At 39.2% G+C, this 16,890-nt stretch overlaps 1 protein-coding gene across 4 annotated transcripts in view; it reads left to right on the forward strand.

Moving 5' to 3' along the window:
- Nucleotides 1-16,890, forward strand: part of ZRANB1 (zinc finger RANBP2-type containing 1) — a 72,826-nt gene that overhangs the window by 50,292 nt on the left and 5,644 nt on the right. For all 4 annotated transcript variants that reach the window (XM_065923509.1, XM_065923510.1, XM_065923511.1 and 1 more), the window contains 5 exons: nt 279-466; nt 5,095-5,248; nt 7,597-7,668; nt 10,493-10,691; nt 15,970-16,090. In XM_065923509.1, the coding sequence (XP_065779581.1) occupies nt 279-466; nt 5,095-5,248; nt 7,597-7,668; nt 10,493-10,691; nt 15,970-16,090 (734 nt within the window). The remainder of the gene's footprint in view (nt 1-278; nt 467-5,094; nt 5,249-7,596; nt 7,669-10,492; nt 10,692-15,969; nt 16,091-16,890) is intronic.

Here is a 16,890-nt window from a genome sequence, read left to right on the forward strand (position 1 = left end):
GATCCTCTTAATATATTCTAATAATTTCTCTAAACTTGACCAGAGCATGGAGCCAACACTAATGGGATGGTAAGTGTCCAGCTAGGCAGTTTAGTTCTGGAAGGAAATGAAAGGGAGAGGAGTGCACTGTAATTTTCTTTGTCTTCTCTAGGACATTTGAATGATGCCCTGGGATCCAGGAAGCACAGAGAATCAGAGTTTTGAGTGACTGCTACAGGCTTGTGCTTTCTGAAGAAAAATAGAATTAAACTTGTTTTCTGTCCTGATGCTTGTTTTAGGTGTTGTAGAAGGTGATTTAGCTGCTATTGAAGCTTACAAATCATCGGGAGGGGACATCGCCCGCCAGCTCACTGCAGATGAAGTCCGCTTGCTGAATCGTCCTTCTGCTTTCGATGTTGGCTATACTCTGGTACATCTGGCTATACGTTTTCAGAGGCAGGATATGCTAGCAATATTACTTACAGAGGTGAGTGTGGCATTCTGATTAAATATTCTTTTATACGAAGGAAATGTGTTCTTTAGTTTTCATTTTTGATGTTTTAATATTTCTCAGTTCTTAAATGTTTTAGATTTGATCAGCCCTCTTTTAAAAATGACATTTAAAATTAAGAGACTAACAGAAGGGATGTGTGTTTTTTAAAACAGGACATTTTGCCACAATGATTGAGTCATATGTTTGATTTTGAAAAAACCGAAATGTATTAGTAATTCATTCAGCTAACAGATATTTATTGAGTACCTACCATGTTGAAGGCACTGGGCATAAAGGGGTGTAATGGTGAAGACATTGGCTCCTCCATCAGTGAATCTCGTTACAGTGATTCGGTACAGAGTGCAGTTTCATAGATGTAAGTGCCAGATGCTGTGGGGAGGACTTGAGAAAGTGTTTTGTGGTATCTTACTTACCTTCTTACCCACAGCAGGTAACGTTTTAGCTGAGATCTGAAGGAGTAGGATGAGTTAGCGTCAGAATAGGTAGAGATGAGAAAGGCATTGAGGAAGCTATTCAGAGGCAGGGGTGGTGGTGTCTGGGTTGAATTCAGAGCTGGTGGGTAGCTCAGCGTGGTTGTATGGCGGATGGGAAGTGAGAGACAAGTAGGGGATGCAGTGTGAAGGATCTTCTAGACCAAAGAATTGGAAGGTTATTCTGAGGGCAGTTAAAGGCTTTGAAAAGGGTTAGGCAGAGGGACAGCAGAGTGACAAGGTCAGAGTATTTTGGCCGCTGGAATTAGAGAGGGGCAGACCTGGTTAGGATGCTGCAGTGATGTTGGCAGGAATTCTGTTGGGACAGTAATGGCAATGGCTTGTGTGAGGGAGATGCTGAAGATGCTAGCAGAATTAAGTGGATGGATTGGCTGTGGGGAGTAATGGTGGGTAGGGGTCAAAGTGGCATCTGGGTTTTTAGAGTAGATAACCTGGGAGATGTTACAAGTAACAGAGGTTGGAGTGAATAATTAGGATGTGACTGTATCATCCAGGTAATTTTTTTTTTTAATAAGAGAAATAGGGTAAAAGTGCAGTGTGTTCGATTAGTTGTGGATTCAAATCCATTATGGTCAGTATATGCCTTCTGTGTATGCTTGTTTGCATATTTGAACTCTCCAATATCTGGAAACTTTTATGCACAAAGCATAAAGTGGGAGGAGTGGTTAAGAAATATGAATGTTAGGTAGAAGCATGATTGAGATGGCTTGCCATTGTGTTTAGTTTGCCTAAGAGTCCAGTTAAACCAGGGGCAAGATAGGGCTTGAGAGACAGTCTTGGCTGAAAACAAAGGGCAGGCTTACTGAAGATAGGGCTTCCCTGGTGGCTCAGATGGTAAAGAATCTGCCTTTAATGCAGGAGACCTGACTTCGATCCCCAGGTTGGGAAGACTCCCTGGAGAAGGGCATGGCAACCCACTCCAGTATTCTTGCTTGGAGAATCTCATGGACAGAGGATCCTGGCGGGCTATAGTCCACGGGGTCACAGACAGTCAGACACAACTTAGTGACTAACACGCTACGGAGGATAAGGGAGAAGGGGACTGTTTGAAAGGCGGCTCTGTGATTAGAGAGACTAGTGTTCTGGAACATGGGATGGAACAGTTCGAGGTAGTTTCTGTAGTGTCTTGAGGTCTGGCTACACTTGTGTTGTGACACCCAGTTGTGTATCAGACGGGACGGCGTGTGGAGTTACAGTCGCTGGTGGTGGCTGGAGACAAGAAGAAGGCAGCTGTGAACCAAGATGCAAGTCTTCAGTGGCGTGCTTCCTGGGTGGCTCAGTGGTAAAAAATCCTCCTGCCAATGCAGGAAACGTGGATTTGAGCCCTGGGTTGGGAAGATCCCCTGGAGAAGGAAATGGCATCCCATTCCAGTATTCTTGCCTGAGGAATCCCATGGACAGAGGATCCTGGCGGGCTACAGTCCGTGGGGTCCCAAGAAGTCAGACACAGCTTAGCGACGAAGCAGCAGCAGAAGCAGCAGCAGGTTGCCCTCCGGCTGGCAGAGGTCTCTGAGGAGACTCTGGGGGGCTGGTGCAAGCCATCAGCCTCAGCATTCTGAGGACTAACAGTGGGAAGACAGTAGGACCCCAGTGTATTTATTTACAGCTGGGTAACAAATCCTCTCAAAGCTTAGCAGCTTACGACAACAAACACTAGTTATCACAGTTTCTGAGAGTAAGGAATCCAGGAGCAGCTTAGCTGAATGATTTTGGCTCAAAGTCTCATGAGGTTCCAGACTGCCAGGGCTACTGTTGTCAAGAGGCTCGACTGGGGCTAGAGGCTGTGGTTCTAAGTACACTCAGGTGGGTGTTGGCAGGAGGCTTCAGGTCCTTGTCCCGTGGGCCTGTCCATGGGGCTGCGTCTTGTGTGCTGGCTGGTCTCTCCTTGCGCAAGTGAGCCCAGAGAGTGTGAGGAAGAGAGCGGAAGAGAGTGTGCGAGAGTGAGTGAGGTGGAAACCGCAGTGTCTTTTCTGTGTAGCCTAATGTAGGAAGTGATACTCCATCATTTCTGCCATATTCTGCGGTACACATGGACCAGCCCTGGCACACACCCTGAGGGAGGTGGAAAGGACGCTTGTTCTAGGGAAAGAACAGAATCGGTGGTGGAATTTAGTCTCCGTGGTGTGGGCACTCCACAGGACAGAATCCAAGGGGCCAGTAGGTAGAGCATGAGTCTGGGCTGAGGGCTGTGTCTGCAGACAGGGCACAGAGCCAGCCAAGGACTTCAGGGATGAGACCAGGAGAGCGTTACATTTTGGGAATGTGTGTCTGGGGCTAGGGGCTTACTTAATTGGACTTTAAACCATGATCCCTGTATGTAGTCTGGTGGAATAAATGGACTTCTTTTCAAACTGTTGTTTTTAAATATATAAAATAGAAAGCAGGTTTGCAAAGGAAATTAGTTACACTGAAATATGTAGTTGTTAGAATATTAAATTTGTGATGTATAAGAACATGCATTTTAAATATAGGCAAGTGAAATGAAAGATTTAAATTTAATTGAACTTCCTGTTCTAGTTCATGGACCCTTCCCAAGTTCATGGGCCCTAAATTAGCTAGTAGGCTAAGGAGCTGATGCAGAGTCATGAGGTTGAAGAGGCTAGGAGATGAGGGGCAGGCTTCAGGGGCATGTGCTTAAGGATGGTGGCGGGAGGAGAAGGTTAGCAGTGAGTCATTAGCTGTAAGGTTTCTTTTGGGGTGTTCAGTGTTCAAAACCTCCTTGGGATTTTGCAAAGGGGCTGAGGGTTAGCAGTTTTGAAAAAGCTATTTTTTAGTTTACTTTTGAGATCTACTTTAATGCTGTTACTTGAGAAATAGTTATATTCTGAAAATACTTCATATTTTTCCACAGTTTGTTGCTTAGGTTGGGCTCGTGGAGTTCAGGTGTGGTGACAGCTTCACCGTCAGTGTTATTCCTGGCCAGTAACATTTAGAACTGAATTTTCATGCAGGCATTTTCTGAAGGGGATGTCTGATGGTTGTGATGGGTATGCAGGGTGTTTGCAACACTGTTTACTTACCTAAGTAGTAATTACAATTAAGTGTGTCCATGCATGTTAGGTAGATGACAGTAGCATAAAACTGTGTGTGTGGCTTTACTGGAAGACCTGCTGCTCCAAGCCCCGCCTGTGACTGACGTCTGCTCAGGAAGGTGGCCCAGGTTAGTGCTGCTGCTGCAGTGACAGAGTGGAGGGTCGCAGCACACTCATTTCCTCTTGAGTAGGTGGGCGCTCGCCGTGGGTTTCAGAATTCTCTCTGTATAGATTTCTTGAACTCCACAGAGGAATACAACCTAAATGTAAGATAATGCCTTTTCATCCTTTGCTGTTGTTCATCATTTTAAAAGGACATGAGAGTTCCTGCTTAGGTTTCTTCCTGTTGAATTCTACTGCTGCAGAGCTTTGTTGTTCGCTCCATGCTTGGGGAAGCCAGATGCTTCTAAAAAAGTACAAAATTACAGGGACTTCCCTGGGGGTCCAGTGGCTGAGACACTTTGACTGCAAGCGGTGTGAGTTTGATCCCTGGTTGGGGAACTAAGATCCTGAATGCAGCTTGGAATGGCCAAAAAATAGAAGAAGAAAAAAAGACTTATAGCAAGTGGGGAGGGATTTAAGGTCATTGGGAACTAATCCTTTAAAAATGTCATGCTTTCTTTTAAGTCCACGTACTTGAAGTAACTTCTTATACAGCAGGAGTTTCTACTTTCCTGTCTCGGTGAGCCGGAATTCCCTGTTTAAGGATGTTTTTGTCAGGGTCCTGACGGTTATTCTTACTTTGTTTTCTGTCCTCATTCCCCCTCCGGTGATGAACCTTTGTGAACAACTCTGTTTCACATACATTTTTATATGCTTGTTTGTTATTTCTTTGGGATAAAAACAACTAAAAAGTAGAATTACTGAATCGAGAGGGTAAAACATTTTTATCACTATTTTCCAGGAAAGTTGTACCGATATAGACTCCTACTATTGAGGACCTAACGCCAATATTTCATATATTTAAAACAAAAACACCTTAAGTTACTGGAAAGTTTTGGTAATTTCTTTTTAATGCTGTTGATTTCTGCTTCCAATGGTGAATGAGATGTAGAGGAAAGTTTCTTTTGTATTTAAGGTGTCTCAACAAGCTGCAAAGTGTATTCCTGCAATGGTGTGTCCTGAACTGACAGAGCAGATCCGTCGGGAGATCGCTGCCTCTCTTCACCAGAGAAAGGGGGACTTTGCTTGCTATTTCCTAACTGACCTTGTTACATTTACATTGCCAGCAGGTAACTCCACATCTCTTTGTGAAAACAAATTTCCACTTTATTATATTCTTTCAATGTCTGAATGAAAATGTTTCTGTTAGAAAACATATAGCCACAATTAGTAGATAGTAGCTGTCTTACAGATATAACAGAGTATCCTGTTTTACTGAAAGTAGTCAATATATAGTCCGTTTATAAACTAATGCTATAGAGTTGAGAGGAAGACAGCAGCTGGTAATAACTGACTTCTTTGTGGGCCTCAGATATTTTTAAAAATCTGTTTATCCATTTCTTTTTCTGTTTGTTTGAGAGTATTATGAATCAGCTTTTTTCTTTTTCTTTTCACTTGTGTTTATTATTTTTAAATTAGATAACTATTGGTTACCTGATATTAGGAGACAAGATCAGAACATGGGTTTTTGATGGGTAGATACAAATTATTTGAATCAAAGATACCAGTATTCTTTTGGAAGTGTCATTACTTTACTTCACTCATTATGTTAATTTCTACTATATTTGTGAAGCAACTTTTTATTTTCCAGTTCCATGACAAGTGGAAATGTTTTCCAGGTTGTTTTTCCTCAATTGACACTGAATAAATACACTGAACACTTAAAGTTTCTAAGTAAAACTTACATTTTGTTTTGGGTGTTCCTAGCTTTCTATTTTAAGCTTATATTAAGATGTGAGCAGAGATATTTACAAAATCAGACAAATTTCGTTTCAAATGCACTCTATATATTTAAACTTACTACATTGAGTGATTAGATTTTATTTTGAATTGAAAATAGTTCTGTAGTTTAAAAAAATGTTGTAAGGGTAATCATGCTTTTTATTCTAGACTACTCAATTAGTAAACTGAATAGAGCATAGAGAATTTCAGGAAGGTGAGAAAAACAGAAATTTGTGTGCCAAAATGAATGGTACATTGACTATCATAAGAAGATTCTTAAGTCTGCAAAAACAGTTCTGAGCAGAGATTGAGTGTTGGGGGGCAGGGGTGGGCAGAAAATAGACAAAATTTGTTTGTTGTTATTTTGAGTATCAGAGACCTCTGTTGTTGTTCTTTTTTTTTTTTTTTTTTTTCTTTTCCCCCTTTTATTTCAGCTTTATTAAGTTGTCATTGACATAGAAAATTGTAAGATTTTAAGATACACATTGTGGTGATTTGGGGCTTCCCTGATAGCTCAGTTGGGAAAGAATCTGCCTGCAATGCAGGAGACCCCAGTTAGATTCCTGGGTGGGAAAATCCCCTGGAGAAGGGATGGGTTACCCACTCCAGTCTTCTTGGGCTTCCCTTGTGGCTTGGCTGGTAAAGAATCTGCCTGCAGTGTGGGAGATCTAGGTTTGATCCCTGCGTTGGGAAGATCCCCTGGAGAAGGGAAAGGCTGCCCACTCTAGTATTCTGGCCTGGAGAATTCCATGGTGATTTGATTCACACATAAATTGTGAAAAGGATCCCCCCCTCCAGTTAGTTAACACACTTATTACCTCACACTGTATTTATCTGTTTATATTTTGGGTGAAAACATTTATGTTTTGTTCTCTTAGAGAATTTCAAGTGTACAATAGAGTATTACTGATTATCATCACTATGCTTTACATTAATTCCTATCCTTGTTCATCTTATGACTTATAGTTTGTACTTTCACCAGTTTCTCCCTATCTTTTTTTTCTTTTTAAGATCCATATATGTGATGCCAAGCAGTATTTGTCTTCCTCTGTCGAACTTATTTTGCTTAGTATAACATCTCTCGAGGCCCTTCTATATATTGCAACTGGCACGATTTTTCCTTTCTCATGGCTTAGTAACCCATCTACTTTATATTTATTCACCCATTGATAGACACTTAGGTTGTTTTCATATGTTGGCTATTTTGAGTAACACTGCAGCTAGCATGGGGGTGGGTACAGGTTTGTCATTTCTGTTGTCTGTATACCCAGAAGTGAGTTTGCTGGGTCATATGATAGTTTTATGTTTTTGAGGATCCTCCATAACATTTTCCATAGTGACTTCTCCAGTTTGCATTCCCACCAATGGTGCGCAGGGGTTCCCCTTTCTATGCATTCTTGTCAGTGTTGGTTATCTCTTGTCTTTTTGATAATAGCTGATTATTATTACTGGTTCAGATGCTTTTCTTACTGTTTGTAGATAGATCACTGTTTTGATAATGAAGTACAGAAAGGAAATATTCTGCACCTCATATACACAACTCATGAGATACATGCATACTTTTTAAAGGATGCTACTTGACAGTCTTCAGTGGAAAGGGAGTTATTTTAGAGGAAGTTACTGTTTGATATTGGCATCAAGTTTTTTAAGTTATGAGGCATTTGAAGATTTTTTTAAATAAGGTTTTTCTTTGTAGATATTGAAGACTTGCCTCCAACAGTCCAAGAGAAATTATTTGATGAGGTGCTTGATAGAGATGTTCAGAAAGGTAAGCATGAAACTAATGAGTATAATTTAATTTTTAGTGATTTCAATAAACGTTTTGCTCTGCTTTGTAAGCTTTGTAGTAGTTTGGTGTATAGTCATCATATTTTATTTCTACTTTAAACTGAAAATGTATAAAGTCCTTAAGAACAGTATTGTATTATGCTGTTAAAACAACTCATTCATTCACAGTTCATAATTGTGGTAGAGTGAATAAAGGTATGAAAGTTTTAAAATCTTGGTTTTGTGTTTCCTATTCTAGGATGAGTATTTTTTCATAGTAAACATTTTAAGAAAATAAATTATAAAGAATTTAAAAATTAAATAAATTATTCTAGGGCCTCAAGATGTTTCCATTACTTAAAAGGTTTATATTTCAATTGATCAAAATTTCTAGCTGTTTATTAGTATATTGCATATACATTTTTTAACACTTTAGAGAATAGTTTCTTTCTTCCAAGGGCTTCCCTGGTGGCTCAGATGGTAAAGCATCTGCCTGCAATGTGGGAGACCCGGGTTCAATCCCTGGGTCGGGAAGATCCCCTGGAGAACGAAATGGCAACCCACTCCAGTATTCTTGCCTGGAAAATTCCGTGGACTGAGGAGCCTGGTAGGCTACAGTCCATTGGGTCGCAAAGAGTTGGACATGACTGACTGACTTCACTTTCTTTCTTCCAAATAGAATATTTCTAAATTGCAGAAGAATGAAACTGAACATGTTACATTTATTTACTTACTTGTGTATTTATTTATATTGAAGTATGGTTGATTTACAATATTGTGTTAATTTCTGCTATATAGTGAAGTGATTCTATTATACTTCAACATATGTTCTTTTTTATATTCTTTTCCATTATGGTTTATCACAAGATAATTGAATAAGTTCCCTATGCTATATAATGGGATCTTGTTTATCTGTTCTATATATACTAGTTCCCATCTGCTTACCCCAAACTTCCACTCTAAACCCCCACCAATCTTGGCAACCACAAGTCTATTCTCTGTCTGTGAATCTGTTTCCTGAATAATTTCATTTGTGTCATATTTTAGATTCTGCATTCCAAGTGATATCAAATGGTATTTGTCTTTCTGACTTCGCTTAGTATGATAATCTCTAGGCCATTCATGTAGCGGCAAATGGCATTATTTCATTCTTTTTTATGACTGAGTAGTATTCCATTGTATATATGTACCACATGTTTTTATCCATTCATCTGTCAAGGGACATTTAGGTTGTTTTCATGTCTAGGCTATTGTGAATAGTGTTGCTATGAACATAGGAGGAGCATTTGTTTATTTGAATTACAGTTTTGTCCAGGTATATATGCCCAGGAGTGGGATTGCTGAATCATATGGCAGCTCTGTTTTTTTTTAGTTTTTTCAAGAACCTCCATACTGTTTTCCATAGTGGCTGCACCAGTAGTGCACGAGGGTGTTCCCTTTTCTCCACACCCTCTCCAGCATTTGTGTTTGTATACTTTTTAATGATTGTCACTCTGACCAATGTGAGGTGGTATCTCATTGTAGTTTTGCTTTGCATAATTCTAGTAATTAGCGTTGTTAAGCATCTTTTCATGTGCCTTTTGGACATCTGTATGTCTTTGGAGAAATGCCTGGCTAGGTCTTTTTGCCCATTTTTCGGTTGGGTGGTTTTTCTGTGGTTGTGTTGCATGAGAGCTGTTTGTATATTTTAGAAGTTAAGCCCTTTTTTGGTTGCATTGTTTGCAGATATTTTCTCCCTTCCGTACATTGTCATCTCTTTTTGTTTATGGTGTCCTTTGTTGTGGAAAAGCTTTTAAGTTTGATTAGGTCCCATTTATTTATTTTGCTTTTTTCTATTGCCTGGGAAGACTGACCTAAGAAAACATTAGTACAGTTTATGTCAGAGAATGTTTTGCCTTTGTTCTTCTCTAGGAGTTTTCTGATGTCATGTATTTGAATCTTTTAAGTCATTTTGAGCCTATTTTTGTATTTGGTGTGAAGATGTGTTCTAACTTCATTGATTGACATGAAGCTGTCCAACACCGCTTGTTGAAGAGGTTTTTTTCCCATTGTATATTCTTACTTCCTTTGTTGAAGATTAATTGACCTTAGGTGTGTGAGTTTATTTCTGGGCTCTCTGTTTTGTTCCATTGAGCCATGTGTCTTTTTTTGTGTGAATACCATGCTCTTTTGATTACTGTAGCTGTATAGTCTTATCTGAAGTTTGGGAGGGTTGGACCTCCTACTTTGTTCTTTTTTAAAATTTTCTTTCTTTTTTTATTTCTTGGCTGTGCTGAGTCTTGGCTGCTGTGCGGGCTTTTCTCTGTTGGAGATCAGGGGCTGCTCTCGTTGTGTGTGGACTTGCTGTGGTGCTTCTCCCGTGGCTCTGGTTGTGGCACGTGGGCTCAGTAGTTGTAGCTCCTGGTCTTTAGAGCACAGACACACTCAATAGTTGTGGTGCACGGACTTAGTTGCTCCATGGCATGTGGGATCTTTCCAGATCAGAGCTCGAACCCATGTCTCCTGCATTGGTAGGCAGATTTTTTACCACTGAGACACCAAGGAAGCCCTTGCTTTGTTCTTTTTTCTCAGGAGTGCCTTGGCAATTCTGGATCTTTTATGGTTCCATATAAATTTTAGGATCATTTATTCTAGTTCTGTGAAAGATGTCTTGGGTAATTTCATAGGAATTGCCTTAAATCTCTAGGTTGCTTTATGTAGTGTGGCCATTTTAAGAATATTAATTCTTCGAGTCTTAAGAGCATGGGATATCTTCCCATTTCTTTGAATCATCTTTAGATTCCTTTATTTATGTTTTATATCAATATGTTAAATTCCTCATATAGAGTTAGAAGAAGAATCTCCAATTATAAACTGGTCATTGGAATTGGCTACACGTTTGGACAGTCGACTGTATGCACTTTGGAACCGGACTGCAGGAGACTGCTTACTTGATTCAGTACTACAAGCTACCTGGGGCATTTACGACAAGGACTCGGTGCTTCGGAAAGCCCTGCATGACAGCCTGCATGACTGTTCACATTGGTGAGCTCACATCCTTCCCTTTTGAAATCCAGGAGAACACTTGCTGAAACCTGTCCTTAGAGTGGTTGGATGCTTTTTGTCTGTTGTTTTTTTTTTTAATGGAAACTGGGGGAGGGGGAAGCTTACATTTTAGACATTGAGACACTTTGAACATTGCAGTGGTTTTTATGTTTTGCTAAGCTTTAAAATAGAAACATTTGAATTTGTGGTAGTGGTCTTATTAAATATAGGAAAGTCTTTGCTCATAAATTAAAGTAGCTATTATTTCGTATTTTTGTTCAACTTTAAGATATTATATTGATTATGTATTATACGTTTTTCTTCCTGTGACAAATACGCTTAAGACCACATTTTTGTAATTCTGCAAATTTTCAAATCCACAGAAAAGTTAAATCAGTCTGGTGGACCCCAGCATCTTCTTCACTGGCTTGATCAGTTGTTGATGGTTAACATTTTCCTGTGTGTGCTCCATCTCTATATATTAATATAGAAACAATTTGTTTTAGACACCATGATGCTTTCTCCTTCACTATCTCTTTTGAGAACAAGGATATTCTAGTATCCAATCACATCCTCATTACCACATGTAAGAAAGTCAACACTGACTCAGTTATCTGATGGTTTAGTCATTTAACCTTTGTCCAGTGGAGAGAGCTTTGCGCCCTTTAGTGGAGGGACACTGCTGTGGGTTGATTTGGTATTGTGGGGAATACCTTTCCTTTTGTGGTGTGGACTCATCAGGCCAGGTAAGCCTGATGCCATTAGGTGTCCGTCCTGTCTCACTTCTCTGGACTGGGTGGTGTGCTCATCAGACAACATCCTCGTGCTTTGGCTGTTTATGTGGGCCTGCCCACCCTGAGAGGTGATAATCGTTCGGGGTATTGTGGTTTTATAGGTCTGCCTTGTAGGTTTGATTAATGTGTCTCTGCCCTGGAAAGATGGATCTGTTCTTTGGGTGTGCTCAGTCTGGAAGCTAGATCTGGGTTTTGGTAAATCTACCATTTTGCAAGTCCTTTAAAACAGGCAGCCCTAGAGTCTTTCCTCTGGTGATAATATCCTGCCTTTGCTGTAAGGTTGAAAGTGTACTGTAAATTTCAGCGGTGGTAACTAATGTTAGGACTGAAATTTCAGTTTTGAGTCATTTGAAGTCTCAAAAGTTTAATGTGAAAGTAGACGAGTGCCATAATCTTAGGTAGACAATGGGCTCGATGGCTTGGTAGAGTGGGGAAGACCTGGGTCTTATGAGTGCAACCATGGTAAGTGCTGTTGCAACAGATCTTTCAGGAATGGAGGCCTTAATTCTAAAAGGGTATTTCAGCCAGCATATGAGCAGGCTTCTGAAAATAATGTTTCTCTTGGTACCACCTTTTCCAGCCCCGGCCGTATGGGGTCTTCACCTGATGTTTTACAGTTAAGGTGTAGGAAGGGTTATAGTGATCACACAGACGACTTTTTCAGTATCTTAAGGTGGAGATAGGATGGAGAGGGAATGAAGATTATTAGATGGGGAGGGAGGACATGTTGCCATAGATTGAGAGCTTCAGTGACGTGGGTCAAATTTATTAGCCTTACTGAATAAGCATTACAGTGGTGACTGTTTTGAGTTGTGACGGGTTTGTTGACTGGGGTCTTAAATGGCTATTACTATTAGAAGGTAGGATGACAAGGCCAGCATGTCACTTGTGCAGTCCCCTTTTAAATCAGTTTTTTTTTTGCTAGGATTTCCTTTGCTTATAATCCAAATCAGGTGGGATGAGACATTCTCTTACATCATATAAAATATCTAAATGAGAATGAAGAAAGTAATTTTATTTAAACCCCTCCCCCATCACTTCAAGATAGGCCATTTTTTTTGTAGTAGTAGCCTGCTTTTCTCTTGAGTGCCTGTGGTTTGAACTGACTCAGGTGCTTAAGATGGAACATCGTACTTGTCTTTGATTGACGTGTCAATCCAAATAGAGAGCCAGGTGGGAGTAATACAAATGGGAAAAATCAGTTATTTTAGAAATATGATTTGTAGCTTAGTATTGTGCCTCTCTATATATCAAGTTTTACACTTAATATATTGTTGCTATTATTTTGAATAGACTAATATCTGTTAGATCAATTAAGAGTAAAAAATAAAATGTTTTAATTTTCAATTTATTTCTTGATCAAGACCTTTATGTAGTTCAAAATTTCTGATCTGTGTTAACTTTCCTTCTTTCTAAAGAACTTCTTTGAATATTTATGAAGCAGGTCTCTAGCAACAAATTACCTCCATTTTTGTCTGAAAAAGGATGTGTTTCTATTTTAGTTTTTTTTTTAATAAAAATGATTTTATTTATTTTTGGCTGTCCTGGGTCTCTTAGCTACATGCGGCTTTCTTTGGCTGTGGCGAGAGGGGCTGCCTCTTGGTTGCGGCGCAGGAGCTCCTCGTGGTGACCTCTCTTGCTGTGGAGCGCAGATTCTGGGAGCAGGGGCCTCTGGTTGTGGCATGCGGCTCTGGAGCACAGGCTCAGTTGCCCTGCGGCGTGTGGGGTCTCCCCGGCCAGGGCTCAGACCTGTGTCTCCTGTGGTGGCAGGTGGATTCTTACCTGCTGTGTCACCAGAGAAGTCCTCTGATTTACTTTTGAAGGATAATTTCACAGGGCATAGAATTCTAGGTTGCTGTTTTTTTTTCCCCTCAACTTTAGAAAATATTTCACTTTATTCTCTTCTTGCTTTTATGCATGGTTTCCAAGAAGTTGTTTATACTTCTTTTATTTTTCTATAGGTAGCTGTTTTTTATACTCTGTCTTCTTTCAGGACTTTTTTCGTTAATTTTCTGTCATTTGAATATGATATGCCTGCTGCTGCCAATCACTTCAGTTGTGTCCGACTCTGTGCGACCCCATAGATGGCAGCCCACCAGGCTCCCCCGTCCCTGGGATTCTCCAGGCAAGAGTACTGGAGTGGGGTGCCATTGCCTTCTCCAATGATACGCCTAGGTGTGGTTTTTCTGGCGATTTTCCTTCTTGGTTTTCTCTGAGCTTCCTGGATCTGTGGTGTGGTGTCTGACATTAATTTGTGAAATTCTCAGGCCTTACTGTTCCAGGTATCTCTTCCTGTTACTTTTCCTCCCTCTTTACTGTCTGTGACGTCATATGTTGTGCCTTCTGTAGTTGTCCCACAGTTATTCTTCTGTTTTTTTGTCCATGTTATCCTCTCTTTTTAGATTTGAAGTTTTGTATTGATGTATCTTTAAGAGGTTCTTTAGCCAAGTCCAGTCTACTAATAAAGCTGTCAAAGATACTTTCATTTCTGTTAGTGCTTTTGCTCTCTGGAATTTCATTGTGGTTCTGTCTTAGGATTTCCATCTCTCTGTCTAAATTGCCCATCTGTTCTTGCATGCTGTCTTTTTCCACTAGAGAGCCCTTAACATATTTATTATAGTTATTTACAGTTTTTTAATTTATTTTATTTTTTTCCTTTCAAGTACTTGGTACTTTTGTTGAAAAACATTTTCATAAAATAAAGGTTTGTTTTTGGACTCTTGTTTTTTCCTGTTGATCTATATGTCTGTCTTTATGCCAGTGTTAGACTGTCTTGATGATTATAGCTTTGTGTGGTAGGTTTTGAAATCAGGAATATTAAAGTCTTCCAACTTTATCCTTCTTTTCTTGAGATTCTTTTTGCTATTTTGAAGCCTTTGGACTTCAAGGTAAATTTTAGGTTCTAGCTTCTGCAGAAAAGCTCTCTGAGATTTTGATAGAAATTGCACTGAATGTGGAGATTAATTTGGGGAGTATTATCAAATAAATTGTTGAGTCTTATCATCCATGATCCTGAAGTTGACTTTTGAATGTTAAGCCAAACTTGTATTGCTGTCTGTCTTAGTCTCATGTTCCTGGATTTGTGTGCATGTCTGAGCCAGGTAGATTGACAGTTTAGGTCTTTGTGTGGTGGGTATGATTTTAAAATATATTTTTGAACCCCTTTATTCTGCAGTCTTCTTTAGTTTTGAGTGCAGTCATCATTTCTGGCAAATTTAGTTGTCTCAATATTAAAATGATTTTAGGCACTAACCAAGAAATTTCTTATCACATACATCTTTCAGTTTGTAATAACTTTCTGTTTCACAATAATTCTCCTGAACTGATATCAAAACAATGTATTTTGTCATTTTGTGCATTAAAATATATTTCTGTATATCTTGGGTATTTTAAAAGAGGGATATCTATATTTTATTTTTAAACATTTGGCATTGAAACTTAATTCCTGACTTATACAGGAAAAAACCTGTGGTTACTGGAAATAGAAAAAAATTTTTTTCTAATCAAGAGTTAAGCCTCTGTTACATTCTATTTTAAATGTAAAATAACATTAATTTACTTTTTACAAAACCCTGCATTAAGTTAAAGAAACATGTGACACTAAGACATTTAATACCTTAACTTTTCAACAATAGCAAGAGAATGTTTTCTGATCTTTTGATTCTTTCACCTAGATTTCAAGTACAAAGAAGTATTGGGGATTTATAGTTCATTACATGTGAGAGGATTGTAATGTTACAAACTGGTTAACAGTTTGTAATGTTACTGGTTAATCTGTCTTCAGAGGCTTTTGCTGGCTTGTTTGTAAGACAGTGGATCATAGTTTTCAATGTAATTATATCTGGGTTTATTTAATTGTATATATTTGATGTTATAAAGAAAAAGAATGTTTTGTTTTAGTAATTCAGTCTACCAGTGGCCTAGTTTGATTTTTAATCTTCATGATTTATTAGGCTGAAGTATTAAAGAGGTATTAAGCATAAAGAGGGGATTATTTTTGTAGTTGCATTTTTTTATTATGTGACATTTGAATAATTTTATGTAATGAAATCTCGAGGAAGTGATTTTGATATTCTCGTAAACACATGGGCTATTTCTAAGTCTGTGACCAAGTAGTGGATACTATTCATTAATGGAGTAAAGTGTCTTTGATTTTATCCAAACTCTCAGATGATTTTGAGTGTTTTTCTTTTTCATTTGTAAACCAGTAATATACAGTTGAAATCAGCAGTTCTTGTCATTAGTGTTTGAAGTTCTGATGAAAGTTTGGTGGGTGATGAATCAGATTATGTCTGAAGATATGTTAAAAAATGTCTGCTAGCAGAATGGAGGCATTTTTAATTTGAAACTTTTACTTCAAGCCAGGTAAAATGAATTATTAAATCTCTGCATATGAAGTGCTTAAAGACTATGTTAAATAAATGATTAGAACATTAAATGAACTGTTTATAGAAAGGCTTCTTTTTTACTGTGTTGCTTTTTAGGTTTTACACACGTTGGAAAGATTGGGAATCCTGGTATTCTCAGAGCTTTGGTTTACATTTTTCCTTGAGAGAAGAACAGTGGCAAGAAGACTGGGCATTTATACTGTCTCTTGCTAGTCAGGTAAGAATGCTTCCAGGCATGTTGCTTCTCTGAAGAAAGTGAGGCAGCTGCTCTGCATGCCGTGGTTTTACAGTGAGACCACGTCAGAGCAGGGTGTACAGAGGAGAGTCGTGGACTTGGCATCAGGTGACTCGGCTTCCACTGACTGCTGTTTATTGGCTCTGTGACCATAGGCCTCACTGCTGAACAGGGAGGGCAGTATGTTTATATATTAAGTGATTAAAAAGCTGTCAAAACGAAAGTTTTACTTGGTGATTCTAACCTCTTAACTATTTCCTCAGATTGCTCTTCAGTTATGTTGTCCTCACGGAGAGGTAGCTTTTGGGGATTGACATATACGCACTGCTACATATAAAATAGATAACTAAAGACCGACTGTATAGCATGGGGAACTCTGTAACGATCTTTATAGGAAAAGAATCTAAGAAAGAGTAGATGTATGTGTATGTATAAATGATTTCACTTTACCGCAGGAACTAGCACAACATTGTAAATAAACTGTACTCAAATAAAAATTTAAAAAATGGCGGCTTTATGCCTGCTTTACCCACCTATGGTCAGCTCCTGTTCCGTGTCAAGATCCCTCACTGATAATGGGCACTCCTGTGCTGATGGGGCCTCAGGCCCCTGAGGATCAAGCTGTGGTCTTTGGGGGCTCCCGCATTGATGCTCTGTCCACGTGAGGAAGGCCAAGGAGAAGGTTCCGTGGACAGAAGTGATTTGGAATGAACTTGCATAGATGTGTTGAGTTGTCATCAGACTCATGCTAGTTTTATGAAGTGTTATTAATATACTTCCCT

Source organism: Muntiacus reevesi, chromosome 2 (genome assembly GCF_963930625.1).
Source record: "Muntiacus reevesi chromosome 2, mMunRee1.1, whole genome shotgun sequence".
NCBI classification, from domain to species: domain Eukaryota; kingdom Metazoa; phylum Chordata; class Mammalia; order Artiodactyla; family Cervidae; genus Muntiacus; species Muntiacus reevesi.